The 23,047-nt window shown below is 42.8% G+C and overlaps 1 protein-coding gene across 2 annotated transcripts; it reads left to right on the top strand.

Moving 5' to 3' along the window:
- Positions 1-10,032: 10,032 nt before the first annotated feature.
- Positions 10,033-22,851, top strand: os9 (OS9 endoplasmic reticulum lectin). Of its 2 annotated transcripts, XM_063215046.1 has the most exons (15): positions 10,033-10,193; positions 11,322-11,516; positions 12,479-12,542; positions 13,168-13,244; positions 13,647-13,745; positions 14,071-14,272; positions 14,696-14,833; positions 15,222-15,301; positions 15,503-15,545; positions 16,149-16,240; positions 16,493-16,759; positions 17,369-17,657; positions 19,680-19,901; positions 20,785-20,894; positions 21,875-22,851. In XM_063215046.1, exons 1-15 carry the CDS (start codon positions 10,044-10,046, stop codon positions 22,037-22,039), a joined length of 2,193 nt encoding a protein of 730 aa, XP_063071116.1. In that variant the 5' UTR covers positions 10,033-10,043; the 3' UTR covers positions 22,040-22,851. The 2 variants fall into 2 exon arrangements, with proteins under 2 accessions (XP_063071116.1, XP_063071117.1); XM_063215047.1 differs by lacking the exon at positions 19,680-19,901.
- Positions 22,852-23,047: the final 196 nt, after the last annotated feature.

Raw genomic sequence — 23,047 nt, 5'->3', positions numbered from 1 at the left:
GATCCCCCGGAGAACCCCCCGCCAACTGAGTGTCCGCCCACCATCCTCACGCCACCCACCGCCGCCCCTCCGGCCTTGTAGGAGTGCGAGACGCCAAAGCTCTGGCGGGCGTGCTGTGGTGCGGACGACACCTCCACGGTGCGACTGGTGAAGCCGATATGGCGCCTGCCACTCATGTTGGACATTCTGCTGTTGCTATGGCGGCTCGCTGTTGCCGAGGCGGACACGCGTGAAGACGGAGAGGGAGGAATAGGGCGAGTCGGGGGTCGGACGCGCTTTTATATCTCTGTGGCAGGAGCAGGGTGGGGCTGGCTGCGGTTATTGTCAGTGCAACATGTGAAACATTAACTATGTGTAATCTCAATGGGATTGCTTAAACACATGCAAACATCTCTGTTATCTTACATAATAGGCCTAGCCTGCCCCCAGGTCATTTCTGCTACATCTAAGTCTGTGTAGCAAAGATTTGCCAAGGGAGCAGCAGATAAATTTTACTGGCAAAACCCATTTTCCAGGTAAACTAGTATTAAAATAGCCCTACAGGTTGTTTTTCGGAACTCTATTGGCCCAATTATTTCTCTCATGTAATATCCTCTAAACTAGTGTTTCTCAAAGGGGGCACTGCAGCTCCCCAGGGGGGGCGTTGGGGAGCCCTAGGGGGGGGGGGGGGGGGGGGGGGGGGGGGGGGGGGTGCTGTGCCTAGTGCCATTGGGAAGCATTAGCTTATGATGAGGTCAAGGGGGTGTTGGGAGGCTTATGAGGAGGTCCAGGGGGTGTTTGTTCAAAATCGGTTGAGAAACACTGCTCTAAACCTTTATTAACAGATGCTATTCAATATACTTTGCTTTCACACAGAGACACTTGTAGGCCCAAACTACTGTAAAGACAATGCCCAACAAAGCACCAGTAAAAGAGAAACTGCTGTTGTTACAACTAGGAACAGGTAATAGAAAGTCACTATGGCCCTATAAATAGATGTTGTTGAGTAAATATTTCAAAGTTCTTTGTGCTTGTGATGAGCAAAGCAAACAAATACTCTGTAAGTGCACTGCAGTCATACACATTTTGCAAAAAGCATGCAAATGAGAAACTGCTATCATTACGTGTTTCTTAGAGATGTTAAGTAGGTTCTATGCGTGTTGGCATGTGTCACACAGGGACAGTGGCATGCACAGACATTTTGGGGGGCGCGGGTGTGGTGTGGTGACCGGGGGGGGGGAGGGCTGTTGGGGAATGTGGAACTTCAGACTGCCTTAGTAGGGTATAGTGTATAGAGGCTATTATATCTGGGCAATTTTGTCACATGCTTTTGATCGATTGTTAAAACGTTTTTTTTCCAAAATGTCATTTTTTTTGTCCAGTGGGGCACAGCTCACATGCACAGGGGTAGTTGTAGTACAGTATAATGGTAAGGGAGTTACCTATAGATCATAGGGTTGCAGGTTCAATCCCCACCCTAACAGAGCCCTCCTCCTTCCATGGACGTGCCCTTGAACAAGGCACCTATCCCCACACTGCTCCAGGGACTGTAATCTGTAATATCTGTAACTTGCTTCGGATGAAAGTGTCCGCTAATTGCCATGTAATGTTCTTATTTAGTGTGTGTGTGTGTGTGTGTGTGTGTGTGTGTGTGTGTCTGTGTCTGTGTCTGTGTCTGTGTCTGTGTCTGTGTCTGTGTGTGTGTGAGAGAGAGAGAGAGAGAGAGAGAGAGAGAGAGAGAGAGAGAGAGAGAGAGAGAGAGAGGGAGAGAGGGAGAGAGGGAGAGAGAGAGAGAGAGAGAGAGAGAGAGAGAGAGAGAGAGAGAGAGAGAGAGAGAGAGAGAGAGAGAGAGAGTGTTGGTGGGTGTGCATGTACAAACCCCAACTCCGATGAAGTTGGGACGTTTCGTAAACAGTGAATAAAATCAAAATGCTATCATTTTCAAAACATTCAATCTATTCATTAGATGGAGAATAGTGAAAAGACAACATATTAAGTGTTAAAACCGAGAAAAAATATTGTTTTGGGGGACATATGTACTCATTTCTAATTTGATAAATCCAACACGTCTCAAAAGAGTTGGGACGGGGATCAGTGAAATTTAGTAAACATCCAAATAAGATAAAACAACAAAGAAGAACATTTCAAAATGAATTGTACTGACGGACAATATAGGTGTCCAGGTATAAGATCATCACAGAGAGGCTGAGTCAATCAGAATTAAAGATGCAAAGGGAATAATTACCATAGTTATTACATACATTTTTGAATTCCCTTTGATTTACCATGATTGAGTGTATATAAGACATATTTTTGTTAATAAAATCATTGTATAGGTTCATGACATCATGAAATATATATTGGCTGTAGTCTCACTCTAGCACTCCAGGAATTAGAGCTATTGAAAATTGACCATATTAAGAATGCTTAATGCATGAAAATGATACAGGGGTGTAACATTCTCCTAAGCACCTGAGCTCACTTGAAATAGACCCAGAAGACATGGGAAACTGTCCTTTGCTTACAGAAGTCAGCAGAAGTTGTAGAAATCCATTCTTTTTGACAATAGTAGAGCATTGCACATCCTGTGCTACAGTGAAAATGGACCATCCAACTTGTGTTAGTGCTAGCTTCAAAAGTCAGCCTCCATGATGGCATGCGGGTGCAGTAGTGCATTGGTTAAGATGTTCTCACTCATCTGTAGAGTTAAATACAGTGTTGAATGGTATAAATGGGTTTTAAACAGCATGAAAAGCCACTCATGCATTATATTTTGAAGGGAGATCTTCGATTACTGCCACATAGTAAGGTCAAATTGCATTCTCTACTATGTTTTAACAGTTTGGCTCCATCATAAGGACCAGCAGGTGATACAATGGTGGGTTTTTGGTCAAGACCTGTCACACTGTAAGCACTACAGAAAGGAAAACATTGCAAAATATGACAAGGAATACACCCACCATTTAAGCTGGTGAAATCATGTCCAAGATAGGAATTGACACTGTTTTTTTCTATAAAATCATCTCATCTGTTAATGTATTTAACTGTTAAGTCTTGTCTTTTGTTTGGTTTTTAGTCTTCCTCGACATTTGCTGCCATTTATTGTCCCTGTCCCAACTCTTTTGAGACGTGTTGGATTTATCAAATTAGAAATGAGTACATATGTCCCCCAAAACAATATTTTTTCTCGGTTTTAACACTTAATATGTTGTCTTTTCACTATTCTCCATCTAATGAATAGATTGAATGTTTTGAAAATGATATCATTTTGATTTTATTCACTGTTTACCAAACGTCCCAACTTCATCGGAGTTGGGGTTTGTATGTTGGTGAATGTATGTACTGATAGCCTGCTGCTCCTCATTCTAGAACTCTGACACTCCCTAACATTCCAAAGCTCGCTCCGCTGCCTGGCAACACCCTCTTCAACACCTTGGATTCCACACGGTTGTAAATTAGCACAGACTTCACATAGTTTATTGATTGTCATATCTGCTCGATCTATCCTCCTTATAGTACAGAGCAAACACATAACTCAGGCATAACGAGAGACCGTAAAGACAATCAATCATCTTTTGTGCCTTTGTGTGCATCCTATCATAAAGCACAAGTCTTCAAACAGCAGCTACAAAACCCCTTTGACCTTGAGGCCAGGGAGGACAGGAAGACAGGGATGTGTCTTTACAGCAATGACACATACACAGGTGTGTCTGTGTGGGCTGTTATGGCTTTGGTAGGGAGTATACCCAAGTTAGGGAGTATGATCAATCCTGACTGTGGCCAAGGTCTGATGGGGAAAGGTGTGTTATCATGTGGGTGTGTGTGTGAGTGAAAGAGAGAGAGTGTCTAGGCATGTAGTATATGTGGGAGTGCCTGTGTGTGTGAGAATGTGTAGGGCCTAGATAATAAACAGGAATGTTGATGTAGTATCATGTTGACGCCTTCCACCCAATCTCCAAACTATAAGTGTGGAGCCATACTACTTCAGCTATGTTGTAGAGATAGGTGATACCTTAATAACTATAACTTCTATATTTTCAGGTCTTTCGTCAAACGTTTGTGGATGCCCCAGTCTGTGATGGATGTTTGGTCAGCCAAGTCTGCAGTTCTTGGTGCCCTCTGTGTCATTAGGTCAATGAGATGGTAGAGCCGCTGTGTCAGTGTAACATACAGTATAGTCAAATATTTTGTCACGTGTACTGTACATGGCTCCGTACTTAAAGGTGCACTGTGTAATATTTTTTGCAGTTTCTTTCCAGAATTCATGCTGCCCATTCAGGAATACTTACCCCTCACCAAATTCTAGTACTCATGACTGGGAAAATTACACTTTTCTTACATGAAAAAAGGCGGATCCTTTCCAAGTCTGCCATTTTGAATTTCCAGAAATAGACATTTTAGCTGCAAAACTTACTTTGGTCAGGCGAGTAAATATCAGTTTATTATTTAGTAAATATTGATGATATGTTCTAGAAGGCCTTTTTAATTATTGTAGGCCTATGTAGGGCTATAAACCTTTATTCCTTTGAGAGGGTGCTGAAATATTTTTTCAAAAGATTGATTGGTCTGCGATTTATTTATTAAAAGAAACTTAATAATATTACAAGTTGTACAAATGTTCTTTTGACGGCAGTTTTATTAAACTAATTTTTAATACTGCAAATTAGAGTTTATACCATAGGGCATGGACTATATGCTAAAAGAGATATCTTAGTGGCTTGGTAATTAAAAACAATTGTAGTGGGAGAAACAACTCTATGCAGAAACGTCATGTCGGCGGCCTCTCATGTATGACAGACATGGATGAGACGAAGTTGTATAGTACTTGTTTCTTTGTGACACCCACTAACTCAGTACAAAAATGGTTTATGAGGGATTTAAATGTGTGGGATGGGATTTAAATGAATGAGACTGTATGCTCTAAAAGCAGCAAGCTTTAGTCGTGAAGATAAAGTTATCTCCACACATGAAATCTTCCTCAGGTCAAAGTTTCCTTTGGGTGTGTTGTCACCAAGGCAACCGATACGCCTTTTTGTAAATGTTTGGTTTGAATATGCTTTTAAGCATGTTAGCAGCAACATGTATGCTGGCATTTATTATTTTACTATATACACTGAAAATATAGATAAAACTTAAAGTTTGCAGGCGATCAAAGTGCGTTTGCTTGAGTGCGTGTTATCTCCCAGACTATGCCACACCTGAAATCAAACCTCTCAAGCACACCCATTCAAGTGACGATAGTATGAAAATGTGCCTTTTAAGGTGAAGTTAAGTGAAGGTGTGTCTCACAGCAAAGAAAGTATTCCTGGACCTTTGGCCCTTTGAAAGGCCCCTCAATCTTTCAGAAATTCCGCAAAATGGTAGACATTCAGTAGTAGAAAATCTGATTGAAATGTCATGCTATGGCCTCATAGTCAAGTCAATTCAAGTGTACTTTATTGTCAAAAATCTATGTAACTGGGTTAACACACAGAAGTTTGAAATTGCGTTTGACCAGTCGCCAATGTGCAGTTAAACCAAACATACATATAAAACATTCACAAAACACACACACACACTCACACTCACACTCACACTCACACTCACACTCACACACGGTGCAGTAAACACATACATGAATTTACACACTTATGCTAGGCAAGCAATTGGTGTGAGCAAGGCTGAAATGTCCCTGAGTAAGGAATCTTAACTGTCAAGTTTCAGTCTTTATTCACCAGGCCAAATTTGAAGCTGCGTCCCCATGGGCATGCAAGGCCATATGTGGGAGGCTTAGCACCCCAAGTTCCCTTTTTTTACACCTAGATTCTGTTCCAGGACACCCAGCTGCTGCCCCAGGACACTGTCCCGAGACACCAGTACACTGCCCTGCCCTGGGACAAAAGAACACTGTTCCAGACACTATCAAGGGAAACCCAGGGATACCTAGTCGCTGTCCGGGGAAACCTAGTTGATGTCCAGGACAGCAACTTGGACTCCCGGGACAGTCCCTGGGTTTCCCGGGGTGTCCCTGGGTTTCCCTTGACAGTGTCCTCCTAGGTGCCCCGGGACAGTACCCTCATTTTCCCCTCAAATTCAATGCATGTTCATTTCATTTTCCATTTACAATGCGAGCACTATGCACAAACTGCGCAGAATACCCATTAAGGGAACTGTGTGGATCAATGCTCTGAATCTGACACATACAGTATGTAGTCTACAATCAAAGGGGAAAATGGCAAAGAGATGCATTGTGGATATACAGAAACAAAAGGAGCAGAAAAGGGCTAGTATGACTACTGGGCTTTAGCCCATGCAGGGCTGGACTAGTAGTATAGAATGTACCGGCCGGGACAGCAACTAGTTATGCCAGGAGGACAGCAGCTGGGTGTCTCGGGACAGCAGCTCGGTTTCCTGTGGTCCCGGGTGTACTGGTGTCCAGTATACTTGTGTCCTGTGAGAGCAACTATGTATCCCGAGACAGCAGCTTGATGTTCCGGGACACCCAGTGAATGTCCTGGGACAGCAACTAGGTGTCACGGGACAGTAACTGGGTTTCTCATGACAGTGTCCTTCCTGGTGTCCCGGGATTGCAACTACAAACCCCAACTCCGATGAAGTTGGGACGTTTGGTAAACAGTGAATAAAATCAAAATGATATCATTTTCAAAACATTCAATCTATTCATTAGATGGAGAATAGTGAAAAGACAACATATTAAGTGTTAAAACCGAGAAAAAATATTGTTTTGGGGGACATATGTACTCATTTCTAATTTGATAAATCCAACACGTCTCAAAAGAGTTGGGACGGGGACAATAAATGGCAGCAAATGTCGAGGAAGACTAAAAGCAAAACAAAAGACAACACTTAACAGTTAAATACATTAACCGATGAGATGATTTTATATAAAAAACAGTGTTAATTCCTATCTTGGACATGATTTCACCAGCTTAAATGGTGGGTGTATTCCTTGTCATGTTTTGCAATGTTTTCCTTTCTGTAGTGCTTACAGTGTGACAGGTCTTGACCAAAAACCCACCATTTTATCACCTGCTGGTCCTTATGATGGAGCCAAACTGTTAAAACATAGTAGAGAATGCAATTTGACCTTACTATGTGGCAGTAATCGAAGATCTCCCTTCAAAATATAATGCATGAGTGGCTTTTCATGCTGTTTAAAACCCATTTATACCATTCAGCACTGTATTTAACACTTCAGATGAGTGAGAACATCTTAACCAATGCACTACTGCACCCGCATGCCATCATGGAGGCTAACCTTTGAAGCTAGCACTAACACAAGTTGGATGGTCCATTTTTACTGTAGCACAGGATGTGCAATGCTCTATTATTCAAAATCTATTAGTCAAAAAGAATGGACTTCTACAACTTCTGCTGACTTCTGTAAGCAAAGGACAGTTTCCCATGTCTTCTGGGTCTATTTCAAGTGAGCTCAGGTGCTTAGGAGAATGTTACACCCCTGTATCATTTTCATGCATTAAGCATTCTTAATATGGTAAATTTTCAATAGCTCTAGCACTCCAGGAATTAGAGTGAGACTACAGCCAATATATATTTCATGATGTCATGAACCTATACAATGATTTTATTAACAAAAATATGTCTTATATACACTCAATCGTGGTAAATCAAAGGGAATTCAAAAATGTATGTAATAACTATGGTAATTATTCCCTTTGCATCTTTAATTCTGAGTGACTCAGCCTCTCTGTGATGATCTTATACCTGGACACCTATATTGTCCGTCAGTACAATTAATTTTGAAATGTTCTTCTTTGTTGTTTTATCTTATTTGGATGTTTACTAAATTTCACTGATCCCCGTCCCAACTCTTTTGAGACGTGTTGGATTTATCAAATTAGAAATGAGTACATATGTCCCCCAAAACAATATTTTTTCTCGGTTTTAACACTTAATATGTTGTCTTTTCACTATTCTCCATCTAATGAATAGATTGAATGTTTTGAAAATGATAGCATTTTGATTTTATTCACTGTTTACCAAACGTCCCAACTTCATCGGAGTTGGGGTTTGTAAGTACCCAGGGACAACAGCTGGGTGTCCCGCGACAGTGCACTGGTGTCCCTGGACAGCAGCTGTTTATGTCCTGGGACTAGCCTGATAAACCGGCCTAAATGTAAGATTGGATGTGTAATTTACAAAACACTTTGGCGTCCAGCGGGTGGCGCTGGTTTATTAGGCTATCCTGGGGCAGTATCCTGAGACAGCATCCTGAGACAGCAGCTGAGTGTCCTGGGGCAGTGCCATGGGCATGGGCGTAATTTTAGGTGTGGATGGTGGGGACATGTCCAAACCCCTTTTGAGATAAACCTAACTTGTCCTCGCCATTTTTTCACAAATATAATGCAAAAACAGCATACCTGGACCATTTGCCATTTTAATGTCCCCACCACTTTCCAAGCCAAACTTACACCTTTGCATGAGTGCATTCCAATATGCGACCTTACGTCCTCCAACTGTGCTTGTGGCCTTGCCCCGGCTCCTGGCCCCTCCTCTGTGGAGAAAACAATAAAGTTTCCCAGCTGTCAGCCTAGCCACAACAAATTTGGGGGACTATTCTTCATTCACCATCCAGTTTGCAAATGAGAAAATGACTTGACAATTGAGCTTTTGCGAGATATTGAAATATAATGCTGTTCTCAGTGATGTCATCATGACTTATTACTTCCTGGTATGAGCCCACAAGCACAAGTGGAGGACGCAAGGTCGCATATTGGAGCGTACCCCATGTGTCTGGAGTCTACAGGACACCAGCAACAGCACAGGACAATCAACGCAGCCACTACCTCTCTAAAAATGTCTGCTGAGTATAATGGAAGGCAACATGAAGAATGTACCAAGTAACCACTCTGCTTAGCCTAAGCATACATTAGCGCTGTTTTTCCACTGAAATTAACAGGTGCAAAATACATTTAAGTCAGCAATATTTCCACAAGGTTTCCAAAAGTTAAGAAAAAATTGCAAAGAAGGAAAATGACATGAAGGGAGAAAGGAAAGGAGTGGCAGGTTTTTTATTGAGAACTATATGGTCAGATAAGCCATTCGTGCATGGAGTGTGTGCAGTTCAGAGGAGGGATTGGTTATACACTGACTATGCTATGAAAAGAGAAAAGACCATTGGAAGATGTTTGGACAGGCACCTGACAGAAATCAGCCAGCAGAGGGAGCTAGAACAGGACAGCAGGAGGCTGATTCACACTGACTGCACAGGTCCAACTAAAGCATTTTCTGTAATCTCTGTACTACATTAATAAATAATAAACAAACAAATAAAGTGCATTGGTATGTTGTTTTCAATGTTCAGTATATTGTCTGACTCACTTGTAGAATTCTCTCTCTCTCTCTCTCTCTCTCTCTCTCTCTCTCTCTCTCTCTCTCTCTCTCTCTCTCTCTCTCTCTCTCTCTCTCTCTCTCTGGGGTGGGGGAGAGGGGGTGTTACGAAGTAGCCATACTCAAATTTCAAATTTGACAGCTGGCGTACATCAACCCCTAAGGAGATTTTATTCAGCTATTAATAGAGCGCAATTGAAGTAGGCCTACCCAAACCTCATGATGATTACAAAATCCATACATGCAGGTTATTGGCAGAGGTTTGAAGTGGACAGCTAAATAATGCCAAACAATGCTGAGAGGACTATAGGCCTAATGAAATATATATATATATATATATATATATATATATATATATATATATATATATATATATATATATATATATATATATATATATATATATATATATATATATAATAGAACAAATCATTGTTTTTACATTTTGCAGTTCTAGGCCTAATAGTTCTAGAAGAACTACTTGTCTCCTGAAGGGCCTAGTTCTACGTTCTACGAAAGGCTCCAATCCTTCGCGGCCGCATTGATTTTAACGCGCAGCCTACAGCCAATGGAAGGTCTCTTTACATTTGACAGACAGTTAATGCATCAAGTTGGTAAAGCTCTTTTGTCAACGTTGTCCAATCAGCGTAAAGCAATTCATGGGTCACAACAACTGCTCGTATGCAGTTGTCATCAGCGTCTATCAGAGAAACATGGCAGCTCCCATGGTTAGGTGGTTGCGGGGATTGTACGTCTTCTTTTTGACGTGCCTCCTCCCTGTCGGCGCCTTCTTAAATTTAGAAGAGCTAAACGAAATGAAATATGGAATTCAGATTCTGTCAGACCCCGTAATCATGGGTCAGGTAAGGACGAAAACACTCTGGATTTGTTCAGCTAGCCTTCAAGCTAATATTGGCTAGGCAGCTGGTGTCAACATGACATAACATTAGAAATCAGCCTTGTTTTGGCTGCCTGAGTAAAGTAGGTTAGCAGGCTTTTGAGACAACAAGCATCAGAATTGCAAATGCATGCTTACAGAGCGCTACAGTTTTAGTGGTGTTGTTAGATCGCGTTTGTTTATCATTTTTGTCGTGTTGACAGATGTCAGCTTTACGTTTGGCACCATAGCAAGTATCTGATTGGAAAGCTGTTTTTGGACCTAAATGATCTACCAGTCTCCCGAGTTCCCCAATATATTATATATATAATGTCTATATAAACGCACCGTTTCTCCTCTTTATAACCAGGGCCAACTTCCCTCAACAATTAATCTACATTATGTAAAACCTGGCAGGTGTCTGCAGTTCTAGTTCTTCTTTCCTCAGGGACAGTTCTGCTCTTTTGATTCTGTATTCTTGCACCCAAAAGAGTGAACAACGTACTTTTTCTTTCTGCTTCACGTGGAAATGAAACACACTGTCTCAGTCCAGTGTACCTTTTTGTGTGTTTGAATTTAGTGTGTAAGTTACATCCATGCAGTTCTGATGGAAGAAGTTACTGTTAATTATGGGCTAGGGAAGTGAACATGTATGGTATGTGTGCTATCTAGTGCATCACAAGAACAGGAAGTCATCTGTGGGGTTTCGACACATTTGCAATATCATGTTGTGTCATGTTTTTATGCCATGCTTATGGTGCTCTCGTATCATTGGGTTCTGCGTGTATTTGTAATGTAATGTCATGGTGTTGTGTGTGGGATTCTGCTATAATGCCATGGCATTGACTGCAGCGTGTTCATAGTCTGCTCAATAGAAAAGTGACCTATATATAATATCTGACCTCATAACCCTCACAGCTGATAAAAGTATGAAAATGAAGTTGCCTCATTCTCTACATGACGGTATTAGAGCTACACCATTTATGTGTTTAGTAACATTCCCCTTCACTCTGTGTGTGTGTGTGTGTGTGTGTGTGTGTGTGTGTGTGTGTGTGTGTGTGTGTGTGTGTGTGTGTGTGTGTGTGTGTGTGTGTTTGTATGCATGTGTGAGCAGGAGCAGTCAGAGGATGTGATGCTGGTGAGCAATAAGTATAAGCAGCGGTATGAGTGTCGGCTCCCAGCCCAGGCCCTCCTCTTCCAGCCTCACTCCCCCAACGAAGCCCCCTCCTCTGGGTCCGGCAGCAGCTACAGCGGCCCCTCCATCCCCGAGATGCTGGAGCCTATGGGCACTTCTCCCTGCCTCGTTAAGGTGGGTCAGTCAATGGCTGCATTCGATTGGCACACATTATGCACACACACACACACACACACACACACACACACACACACACACACACACACACACACACACACACACACACACACACACACACACACAGAGTCAATGGGCGTTGTAGAGAAGAGGAGGAGAGTTGCCCCATCCAGCTACAAACTCTGACCACAAGGCCAAAGAGTCAGGCTTGTTAGATTGACAGTCAGAGTCTACCCCCACAACCCTATTGATGGTCACACCATCACAGCTCTAATCAAAGTAAACATTGTAGGTCTAGAACCGTGGTTCTTAACTGGAATAGTTTTGGGACCCAGAATTTTCCACGGACATTATGTACTCAATTTTTGAAACACTGTCGGAAACTGGTCAATTGATTGGTGGTCAAAAAAATGCAACCATGCATTTGAAAGCATACAGTACATACTGTACAGCAGCTTATGTTTTGCATTAGCATTTGCATTTTATGCTGACATGCAATCCGTCTATCAGCTAGTGGCGAGGAGAAAAATACCTTTTACACCACAGCGTCGCAGCCCACCTAGCCCCTCCATGACCCACTCTTGGGTCCCGACCCACCAGTTAAGAACCACTGGTCTAGAAACTGCGGTAGCCACATTTGGTCAGGTTGCATTTTGGGATGAAAAAGTTGTTTGATGGTAGGAAATAGATTTAGAAGTCTAACCAGTGGCATTGAACATGGAACAATTGCATACAGGTCCCCAGGGCAAGACACTAATAGGGCCCTAGCATGAATATGGGTGGGCCCTGGGCCCAGGGACAAATGCCCTGCTCTGCCTCCCTGTGCGCCCCTGAATCTAACAACATAGCTACAACATATGGTAATGATGATTATGAATGATGATAAATGCATGTTGTGTTATTCTTGTTGTGTGGAATTTTGCTCTAATCTGTGTCCTGTCCCGCTCTGACATTCCCAGACAAAGGACTGGTGGACTTATGAGTTCTGCTATGGGAAGTACATCCGGCAATATCACCTAGAAGGTAAAAGAAAATAAAGAAGCTACCTCTTATTTCAAATGAGTGGAATGTCTAGTGTTTAAAGTGTTTAAACTTCATTGGACAGTTATGGTATACACACAAAGTTATACAGGGGTTAGACAAAATAATGGAAACACCTGTCATTTTGCATCCACAGCCATTTTGCCTATGTCATTTTGCATCCACAGTTAAATCCTGTTGGATGTGGTTCATCCTTCTTGGTGGTATTCATTACCTTGAATACCGTAGCTCTTGATACATCACAAAGACTTGCTGTCTCGGTCAAAGATGCAACAGTTACATGCGCACCAAGAATTTCTCCTTTTTGAACTTTGATACGTCATCGATAATGTTGTGTGCATGCCAAGATTTTGAGCAAAACTGTGCTCTTACCCTGCTAATTGAATCTTCACACTTCAATGTGCAATTAATGAAGATTGGCCGAGAGGCTGGTCCACTTGAGCCATGAAACTTCACACTCTTAAATGACAGGCGTTTCCATTATTTTGTCCATCCCCTGTACATACCTATAGGATTTAGAAACTCATGGGTTATGAATTCAATTTAATATCAGGCCGAAAATAAAATGAATTGTATGAAATGTATGTGTTTTTCTATGCTGTTGCAGACTCTGAGATCAAAGGGGATGTGCTTTTCCTCGGGTACTATGGCTCTGAGTTCGACTGGACCAATGACACTGCCAAGGTACAGCTTAGTCTAGTGTGCTAACATAGTGGTTTAAATTGGAAATATGGCTATGTGTACTGTTTGGCTCACAGTTACAATTCATGTGGCGTGGCGTGCCCGTGCCTGATATTTCATGTTCCCCTTTTTTCTGTATTAGGACTAGGACCGTTGTTAAAGACTGTACGATCTTTCATTACTATTTGTCTAACTTTGACATTTTACAGGACTTTGCTCTGTGTATGTTTTGTGCAAATGTGCTGTATAAATAAAACTGAAACGTTCATTTTTTTTAAAACATCTACGGCTTTCTCCACTGGCTACTCTTTGTGTATACAAAGTCTCAGTCTTTGTTTTTTGTCTTTGTTTTTTGCCTTTGTATTTTTAACTTTTCCACTGGCCGTGTCTCTGTGCCCCGTCTAGGCCTCCAAACAGCACCGCCTCAGGCGCTTCCACAGCCAGTCTTACATCAACGGCTCCAAGTGTGACCTGAATGGCAACCCCAGAGAAACAGAAGTCCGGGTAAGACCGCTGTCGTGAATTATGTGTATTGCTCTGTGCACTTCTGTTAATTGCATTACATTGCACAACTCTTGCTTGACCCATTTGTCCGAATAGATTTCTCAATCATACACAGACACACAGAAGGGTATTTTTAAACTCACAAGTCTTGCCACATGTTCTCACTCAGTCAGTACCGTTCCATTGAGAAATTCGACCTACCAACAATGCCTTTGTCCATCTAATATTCTAATATCAAAATGGCCTTAATCTCTCTCATATCAAAGTACTTTGGTCTTTAGCAAACATACATTATTACAAAGGTGTGTGTGTGTGTGTCTTCTAGTTTGCATGTGAGGAAGGTTCAGTGGACTACATAGTCCGTGTAGATGAGCCACAGTCGTGTCGCTACGTGGTGACGATCCACACCAGCCGGCCATGTGCCCACCCCCTCCTGCGCCCGCCCCCCTCCACACGACCACAGCCAATCGTCTGCCAGCCCGCACTCAGCGCAGGACAGTACATGGACTATGTCAAAGCACAAGTCTGTAAGTTTTTGTGTATGTATGCATGCATGTGTGTGTGTGTTTACCTGCCTACCTGTGTCTTTGTGTGTACGTCCTTGTCTGTCAGTGTATCTGCATATCCAACAGCTGCATGTTACGCTGCTGCAGTTCTAAGGACGGATCAAAGCTAGCGTCTCAATGTGCCATAAAAAAGATAATGATTGGCTAGTTTTTCTTTGTTTAGGAAAAATCCAAAAGGATCTGAAACATTCTTTAAAAAATGTAAAAATCAGTTTTTTACTTTAATGTATGGTTCTAGTAGCTTCTGTTACCTTTTTGGTTAGTTACACTGCGTGATTTTGGAGGACACTCTGGCATTTCTGGAAGCCGACATTTCAAAGTCAGTACAAAGATAGCCGCCTTTTTTTTGACTACTTTTTTGTAATTTTCTTGGCCCTCCTGCAGCGGATACCAAGCGTAAGGTGGAACAGATCTCTGAGGAGCTGAAGACGCTGGATGAGATCCTGTCAAAAGACGAGGGGGCAGACGACGACTCAGAGAAGACAGAGGAGGCCCTGGAGGAGGCAGACACTCAGGCTGCAGGTTATACTTCTATCTACATCCATCGTTTCCTTTCACTCACTCATCCACTCATTTATCTATATAGAATCTGACGCATATGCGATACTGATGATGAATTTGACAAATAGTCTGAGCCCTTACTAGATTGCTTTCGTTCACGGGGCTATACGGAAGAGTGGCTTTCCACGGCATATGATAAGGCCAAATATGTGTGGCATAACACCACAGTGCATTACACTTAATAGATGTTTTCTTTCAATCCAATTATTATTGAATTACAACATAATGTAACATGAAAAGGGCCAGACTGATTGCTGACTGATCACTCAATAAATCATCAAAGGCATGTATTAACTATGAACATTGTTCTGTGTTGTGTCTGTGTGTGAATGTCTTCGTCTGTGTGTAGAATCAGTCGTGGAAGAGAACAATAACATCTTGGAGAGTGTAGTGAAGACTGCTGAGCAGAGGGCGGAAGCAGAGGCTGAGGTAGAGTAAAGTTTCATTCAAAGTGAATTCAATTCTCATTACGCCGAATGCAAATTTACTGTACTTCACCTGCACACACACACACACACACACACACACACACACACACACACACACACACACACACACACACACACACACACACACACACACACAGCTGAAGACTCCCTCTCTCACTCAGTCTGTGTCCTGTCTCTCTAGGCTGCTGCTGAACAGGCTGTGGAGCAAGTGCAGGACAATGAAGGTAAGATGTCACTTCCTGTTAATGATGGTATTTATTTCACTTCCTGTTTGACAGGCAACACCTTTCTTATGAACAAATGTAGTGGTTAGGTATGATATTAATTTATGGGTTGGAAATTGGAATACATTATTTGCTGTGCCTGTGCACAAAAATAGTGTCCTCTAGGGCTGTAACGATATTGTATCGAATCGAGAAATCGTGATACACTGATACTATATCGCGATACAAGGAGGCAGTATCATGATACGCCCTTCCAAAGTTTTGTTGCACCAGTTTTGTTGCGCCAGTCTAGAAAACAACCACATGATATGAAGTGATTGTGCTATTTAATAATGTTGACAAATGAGAAATCACGGAGTGTATCGAACCGTAGGTCAAAATCAGGAAACGAACCGAATCATGAGTTGAATGTATTGTTACAGCTCTAGTGTCCTGTCTTTCACTAATATGTTTGTCCTGTCTTGTCTACACATGGGGCAGTGAGAAATGGAATTTTGAGTTCTTTGTCAATTTCATCACATGTATTGTATGACAAAGTTGAATTGTAGGTTGACTTAATAAGTCATATGTGTAGTGTAACTTGTGGTCATTCCTTTTTCACAGTGTTTGGAGAGGAGAAGTTCAATTTTAGGATCATCTCTGATCCCGCTGACTTGATGAAGTTTGTGCAACACCTTCGTGAGAGCAGTAAGAAGGTGAATGACACATTTATCCACATACATTGTACTATGAACATATCATGTACTGTGAATCCCTGTGATGTCCCTGGCTCAACCTCCAAGACACATACAGACTCTTTCATTGCAAAGACCAATAAACACAACTCTCCATGTGTTACATATGGAATATAAACAATGTGAAGATTCTACAAAGAATGCAGATGAAATAGCTCTGAATTTTAAGTTCCACAAAAGTCATACTGGTGTGCGTGTGTGTGTGTGTTTTAGAAGTCAGAGAGCGAAGAGGAGGAGGAGGAAGAGGAACAGCGTGTGTCGAAGAAGAAGAAAAAAGAAGTGAAGAAAGAAGGGGTGGGAAAAGCCAAAGAAGAGGATGATGATGACGAAGCAGCAGTTGATGACGACGAAGAGGATGATGATGATGAGGGCCTGTTTCAGGAGTTTGAGCAAGAAATAGCTGATCTGTCCATCCCCGAGGAGAAGAGGAAGGAGATCAAAGAGGAGATGCAGAAGGAATTCAGTAACATCATCGATGAGGTAGGTGGAGAAGCCGGTACCCTGTGTACTATTGTACCTATAAAAAAAATAAAAAAAATAACCCCTCTTTGCAACTGCACTTGTTGTTCTGTATATCTCCTGTGCACTTTGTATTTGCTTGTGATGTTGGCTTGATTATGTCCTCTTTTGAAAGTCGCTTTGGTTATAAAGCGTCTGCCAAATGCAATGTAATGTAATGTAATGTAATGTAATATAACTGCAAGCTGCTTTTGGGGAAAAGCTTCAGCTAAGTATATTCCTCTTCTCCCTCCTCTCCTCTCCTCTCCTCTCCTCGTAATCCTCTCCTGTCAATTCCTCTCCTCCTCTCCATTCCTTTCCTTTTCATTTTCTCCTTCCTCTTCAACCACTCTCACCATCCTCCCCCATCTTTCCTCCCCATTCTCTCTCCTCCACATTCTATATTTCTTTTCTCCACTCCATCCTCTCCTCTTTTCTTCTCCTTCCTCTTTTCTTCTCCTTTCCTCTCCTTTCTCCACTCCTCTATTCCTCCTCCTCTCCATCCTCTCATTCTCCGCTCTCCTTCCATCTCCTCCTCTCTCTTTCCTCTCTCATCTACTCCTGTCCTCCTCCTCCATCCTCTCCCTGTAGGCCCAGCAGGAGTTGGAGTCGGAGGGTCTGAAGGGTGAGTTCGACCGCTCGCAGGCCACGCACACGCTGGAGAACACACTGGACAAGCTGCTGGACCGCCTGCAGGATAAGGGAGACGAGGAGGAGCAGACGCCCAACACACACACGCCTACGCCGCCGCACACACAGACACACACACCCACAGAGGAGGACGCCGATACCACGCCGGTCGATCACAACACAGCAGCCGAGGGGAAAGGGAAGAGGGAAAAGCCCTCCGATGCAGCCAGCCGCGCTTCCAAACACCCAGGTACTGTAGGTGCTTATTACTCGCATGGGAAACGCACACTCACATACAGTTAAGTACAGCACTCTGGCATGTAGGAGTGGTGATCATTCTATGTTGGTTTGAAAGAGGCCTTGTTCTTAAAGTGGGTTCTGTGTTTCATGGCTTGTTTTCATGCCAGAGGGTAGGATTGAAAGGGTTCTAATCAGCTGATTAATACTAGCAGGCCATCAGAAAATTTACCCTTCCATGTTAGTTACTCTTTTGTCTTGTTTTATGGGTTGTTGGACACAGAATGATCTCCACCACATAATGCCATTTTGTACACGTATCAGAAGTTGACTTCTTGGCTACAACAGTCTGAATGTTTCACCATGTGCTGTTTGTTCTTGCCTGATGGTTGTCAGCCCAACAAACACTCAAAGACCACCAGGAGGCACTAAAACCCGTCAAAGAGGAACTGGGGCTCAGAAAATCCTGGTCTTGCATTGAATGAATACCTGTGCAAGATATTTTTCACCCGCAAATAATCAGGAAAAACTGCCCAATTGAACGTGAAACTAGCCAATCTGGCAAGCCTGCTGTTAACATTAATCGATGAAAATTTGCTTTTTCAGCAAGTGAACATATGACATTTATTTGAAACTCATGACATCCAGAATGTTCTGAGATAATGGACTCTCTAATCGAATATAAGACTTGTATAAGGTTGTGCTAATTAGAATGGGCTTGTTTTTCCGAATGGATGGTACAGATACATAGTTTTTTCCTGTTGTCCACATTGTCCCATTATACACACTTAATATTGCATACTAATATGTGCACTCTACATTTTCAAAAACTCTGAAGTGATCTTGCATGTAAGCACGAGTGCATCCTGCCTGATAATAGACACTCACAGCACATAATAAAACAATTGAAAGCACCGTGGTAATATGCTAATTTTCCACCTCTCCTCAAGTTTAAAAAATAAAACTTAATTATTACAATTTAGGCGGGGTGGAAAATGTGCATATTTCTACAAATGATGGTGTGCTGTGTTGCTTTAACATCAGAGTTTTTTTAGGCAGCCTGGGAAATCAACTTCTGAACCAAACACAGAAGCATGTGCAAGGAAGCCATGAACATTACAATCATCTCTCATCACGAGTAATCATAATCCTCACACCTGAGACTGATGCTCTCACATGTATGAAGCATGTCTGTGTTCCCTGTGTAATACACTCATCTTCATAACCGCATTTGGATGGTTTAACTCTGCTTACTTTTGTGGTGTGATTACCAGGGAAAGGGTTTTTTGTGTGTTTGTTTTAGCTATGAAAGATCAGGGACCTTTGTCATTGTGTAGCGCTGTGGTGTGGTGTTATGGAAAATGATGACCACTTAAGTTTGAATGATATTATCTAAGTTAACTGGAACTAAACAAAGATATATTAAACAGCTTTTTATGATGTGACAGAGATTGGATGGAGATTTTGAGTCAAGACTATGGTTTGGTAAGAATTCATCTTTAGCTATTTATTTCCTGTCTATTGAGGCCAGTAAAACCTGCTGGTCCTAAACAGGATTTTGGGATTATGCTTGAGTGGTTGTGGTAGATTGTTGTGGTAGCAGGGGATGCTACTGGGTAATTATTTGTCAACATGAGCAGTAACTGAAATTATCTGTAGAATATCTGAGTAGTAATCACATGTGGAGTTGGAGTTTAGGTGTTGGCTATAGTTGGGAAGCTGTGGCTTAGTGGTTAAGGAGTCGGGACGGTTACCAGTTCAAATCCCATATTATCCTTGGTTGCTGTGCCCTTGAGAAAGGTTCCTAACCCCACACTGCTCGGGGGCCTGTAGCTATAATTACAACATCACTGCGAGTCACAGCAACAGCTGATTATCTAATTGACAAGAGGATGGTGGTGGTGGTGGTGATGATGATGGTGGCTGGTTCCATCCTCTTGCTTCTGGCTGTTTTTAAAAATGGCCGTGGGCGAATGGCAAGCTTGGTAGTAGTAATTAATGACTCTTGCTTCTGTCTTGTCTGTCCCTGTCGCAGAGCGTGGGGATGTTGGCGAGGTTGACCAGGTGAGGATCAGGGTGACGAGGTATAAGCTGGGTGGCGGTGGCACCTCCGTCGCAGGAGGAGCAGGAGCAGGAGCAGGAGCAGGGGAGGAGGAGCAGGAGGAGGTGAAGGAACTGGGGGAGAGCGACCCCCAGTGGCGGCAGATACAAGAGGCAGTCAAAGAGCAGCTAGAGAAGGCAGGCATCAAGGCACAAGGTACGACGGTACACACACTACACACACATATACACACACCATCCTCACAAATTGTCCTTTCCTTTCCTTTACTAACATTAGAGTAGATCAGACCCCTGTAGAACCATGCTCTAGAATCAGAATACCTTTTGTTGTCAATCTTCATAGGAGGGATTCTGTGGAGCTAAGGTGGTTACTGGCTAGGTGTCCAGTGTAGGACTGGCAGGGTAGCACTTTGGCTCTGACTTATCTAGCTGTAAATACTGTCAAGTTGTATACTCCATATTGCATGTGCTGTTTGCTTGCTTGCTTGCTCTGTCTCCTGTGTCTGTGATGTAAATGATGTGTAGCCTATGTGTGTGTGTATGTTTGTGCTTTCATGGTCCTATTTGCTGAGAAGCAAAATGTTTAGTCTGTCTCTCAGGCTCTCTCTCTCTCTTCTGTCATCCTTCCCTCCACCACTGAAGCCCCTGAGTGTTCTGTGTTCATGCGCGGGTAGGAACTATTGCACAAGACAAGCCAAGATGGCAGCCCGTATTTAGAGTGGGCGTCATCGCCAACAATCTATATATCCGTATACCTCGCATTGCCCCAGGCACTGTTACAATACCCTGTATTTAAGTCACTTTGGATAAAATCAACTGCATTACATTAGATCAATTTTTGCTTTCTTGTCTAATGTACTGTCTGGCATGAGCATGACACTGAGAAACTCAAGGGCTTCTTCCATCACACATATCATGACTGACACATTCAATTACCTGTATCATGCATGTTTTAATGACCATGTGTGCCAAGCACTCTCATTTTAATATTATGTGCATGCTAATTGATGGTCGTAATGTCTAGTGTTTGATTGAGTTCTGGAAGGACTGGAGAGCTATTCTGTCATTCTGTCATTCAGGGAAGATCGAGGTAAAGATTCTGAGTCGTAAGACTGTGGAGGAGGCAGGAGACCAGTGGCTCAGTGAGGAGGACACCAAGAGCTTCAGAGAACTGCTCATCAACCTACTGGTACACACACACACACACACACACACACACACACACACACACACACACACACACACACACACACACACACCTGTGAATTTCCCGCCTGGAAGTTAAACACAATGTAAAACTAGACAAGCTCTACCCCTCTGGTAGACAGAAACGCACAGCACACCGTGGATGAACCAACAAACAAACAAACACACAACAAGCTTGGCCGATCACATTAGTGGAGGTAATGAAAACTGGTGAAGCTCGATACCAAAGCATATGTATTGCTGTCTGTCCTCTTTCGCAAGCTGCTTTAGTGTATTCTAAAGGTAAAGTATTGTGTTGTGTTGCTGTCGTCATGGGTCCAGATGGGTGGTACTGAGAAGATGTAGTAATCTGTGATCTGTATCCATTAGGGCTGTAACGATATTGTATCAAACCGAGAAATTGCGATACGCAAAGTCACAATACTGAATCGTGATGCAAGGAGGCAGTATCGTGATACGCCCTTTCAAAGTTCTGTTACCCTTCAGTCAAGAAAACAACCATATGATTTGATGTGATAGTGTTTCCAAACTTCAATGGAGATACATTTCAGAAATCGTGGGATGTATCGAACCGTAGGTCAAAAATCGCGATACGAACCGGATCGTGAATTGAGTGTATCGTTACAGCCCTAGTATCCATAGTTATTTAGTAGAAAAGCCGCGCTCTTCAGCTCTTTCTACTAAATATGAACTTTGCTGTTTGCTCGCACCTGAAGACCTTGTAAAAAACACTTGGGAGTTGAGCACACTTTCTGAAAAATAACACAAAATCTGTAGCTATAGTTACAGAGGAGGTACTAGTGATATGTTGTCATGATTACATATGTGTGGTACCGACCGAGTTGGTGTACTAATGTGATCTGTAGCTATAGTTACAGAAGAGGTGCTAGTGTGATGTCATGGTTCCAGATGGGTGGTACTGAGGAGGTGTACTGATGCGATGTGTTGTTGTCATGGTTACAGACGGGCGGGACAGAGGAGGTATATAAAGAACAGAAGAGGCAGCAGGAGTTGGAGGACAACTACAAGTTCGTCTGGGGCGGAGAGCAGCCCGACGAGAGCCAATCGGTGAGCTCGACTGACGGCCAGACCACAGTCGTGACGGACACGGACGACTTGGAACTATGAGTCTTCCTTCCACTGGACAGCCGTTTTTACTGCAACACTTTCTCCTCCCTTCCGAGGAAAAAAAAGCTGCCTATTCCCTCTCCCCACAGCCCACAACGCCCTCAAGCTAATGGCCTTTGTGAGTCAATTCTCCCTGCGGACTATAATTGATTGGTCTGCGCCCATCCTTAATCCCCTTAATTGGTCTCAGTGTTATTTTAACCTTCACAGGTGCGCTGCCCTGTGTTCAGGTGAGGTCCGCAAAGCATCATGGGAAATGTAGTTCATAGGAATGTTGGCTAATGTAGTGCTGATGAAGCCCCATAGATACAAACACAGACACTGCATTGACCACTCTTGTATCGGAACGAATAGCTGAAGCCACCATGTTTAGCTGATATAATGCTGCCATCAGTTGGTGAGAAGGCAGTATGCACATTGTCCTGTAGGTGGCGGTAACACAACATCTACGAAAAACATGGGATACCGGCCCAGTATTGGGCCACACCAAAAGGCTGAACATGGCATCTAGTGTTGATATCTATGATGCAGCCCCTGGAAATCACTTCATCAGGACTCAGTCCTCCTCTGTAAAGATATCCAAATCAAAACTTGCACTGTTTTGTTCTTTTTTGTTTGTTTGTTTTTTTTGCCCTGGCTTGCACACTTTAATCTGCCGGAATGTGAAAAAAGTAGTTGAATCCAGATTTAAAAATATTATGCTGTGTCACATTGTGTCAAAGGGCTTTTCTATGTAAACTTTGTATATAATTCTAGTTTGTTAGTTTGTACAGAATTTTGTGTGTGTGTGTGTGTGTGTGTGTGTGTGTGTGTGTGTGTGTGTGTGTGTGCGTGTGTGCGTGTGTGCGTGTGTGCGTCTGTGCGTGCGTCTGTGCGTGCGTGCGTGTGTGCGTGTGCGTGTGTGAGGAAGTTGGAAGCTGACGATGTGCACAAGTCTGAGTTTGGATTAGCACAGTATGATTATACTGGCTGGCATTTGGGTGTTAATGGTGTGTGTATGAGTGACAG

This window comes from Engraulis encrasicolus, chromosome 14 (assembly GCF_034702125.1).
Source record: "Engraulis encrasicolus isolate BLACKSEA-1 chromosome 14, IST_EnEncr_1.0, whole genome shotgun sequence".
NCBI classification, from domain to species: domain Eukaryota; kingdom Metazoa; phylum Chordata; class Actinopteri; order Clupeiformes; family Engraulidae; genus Engraulis; species Engraulis encrasicolus.
Note: the sequence above shows the minus strand (reverse complement) of the source record. Positions and strands in the feature narration are given on the sequence as shown.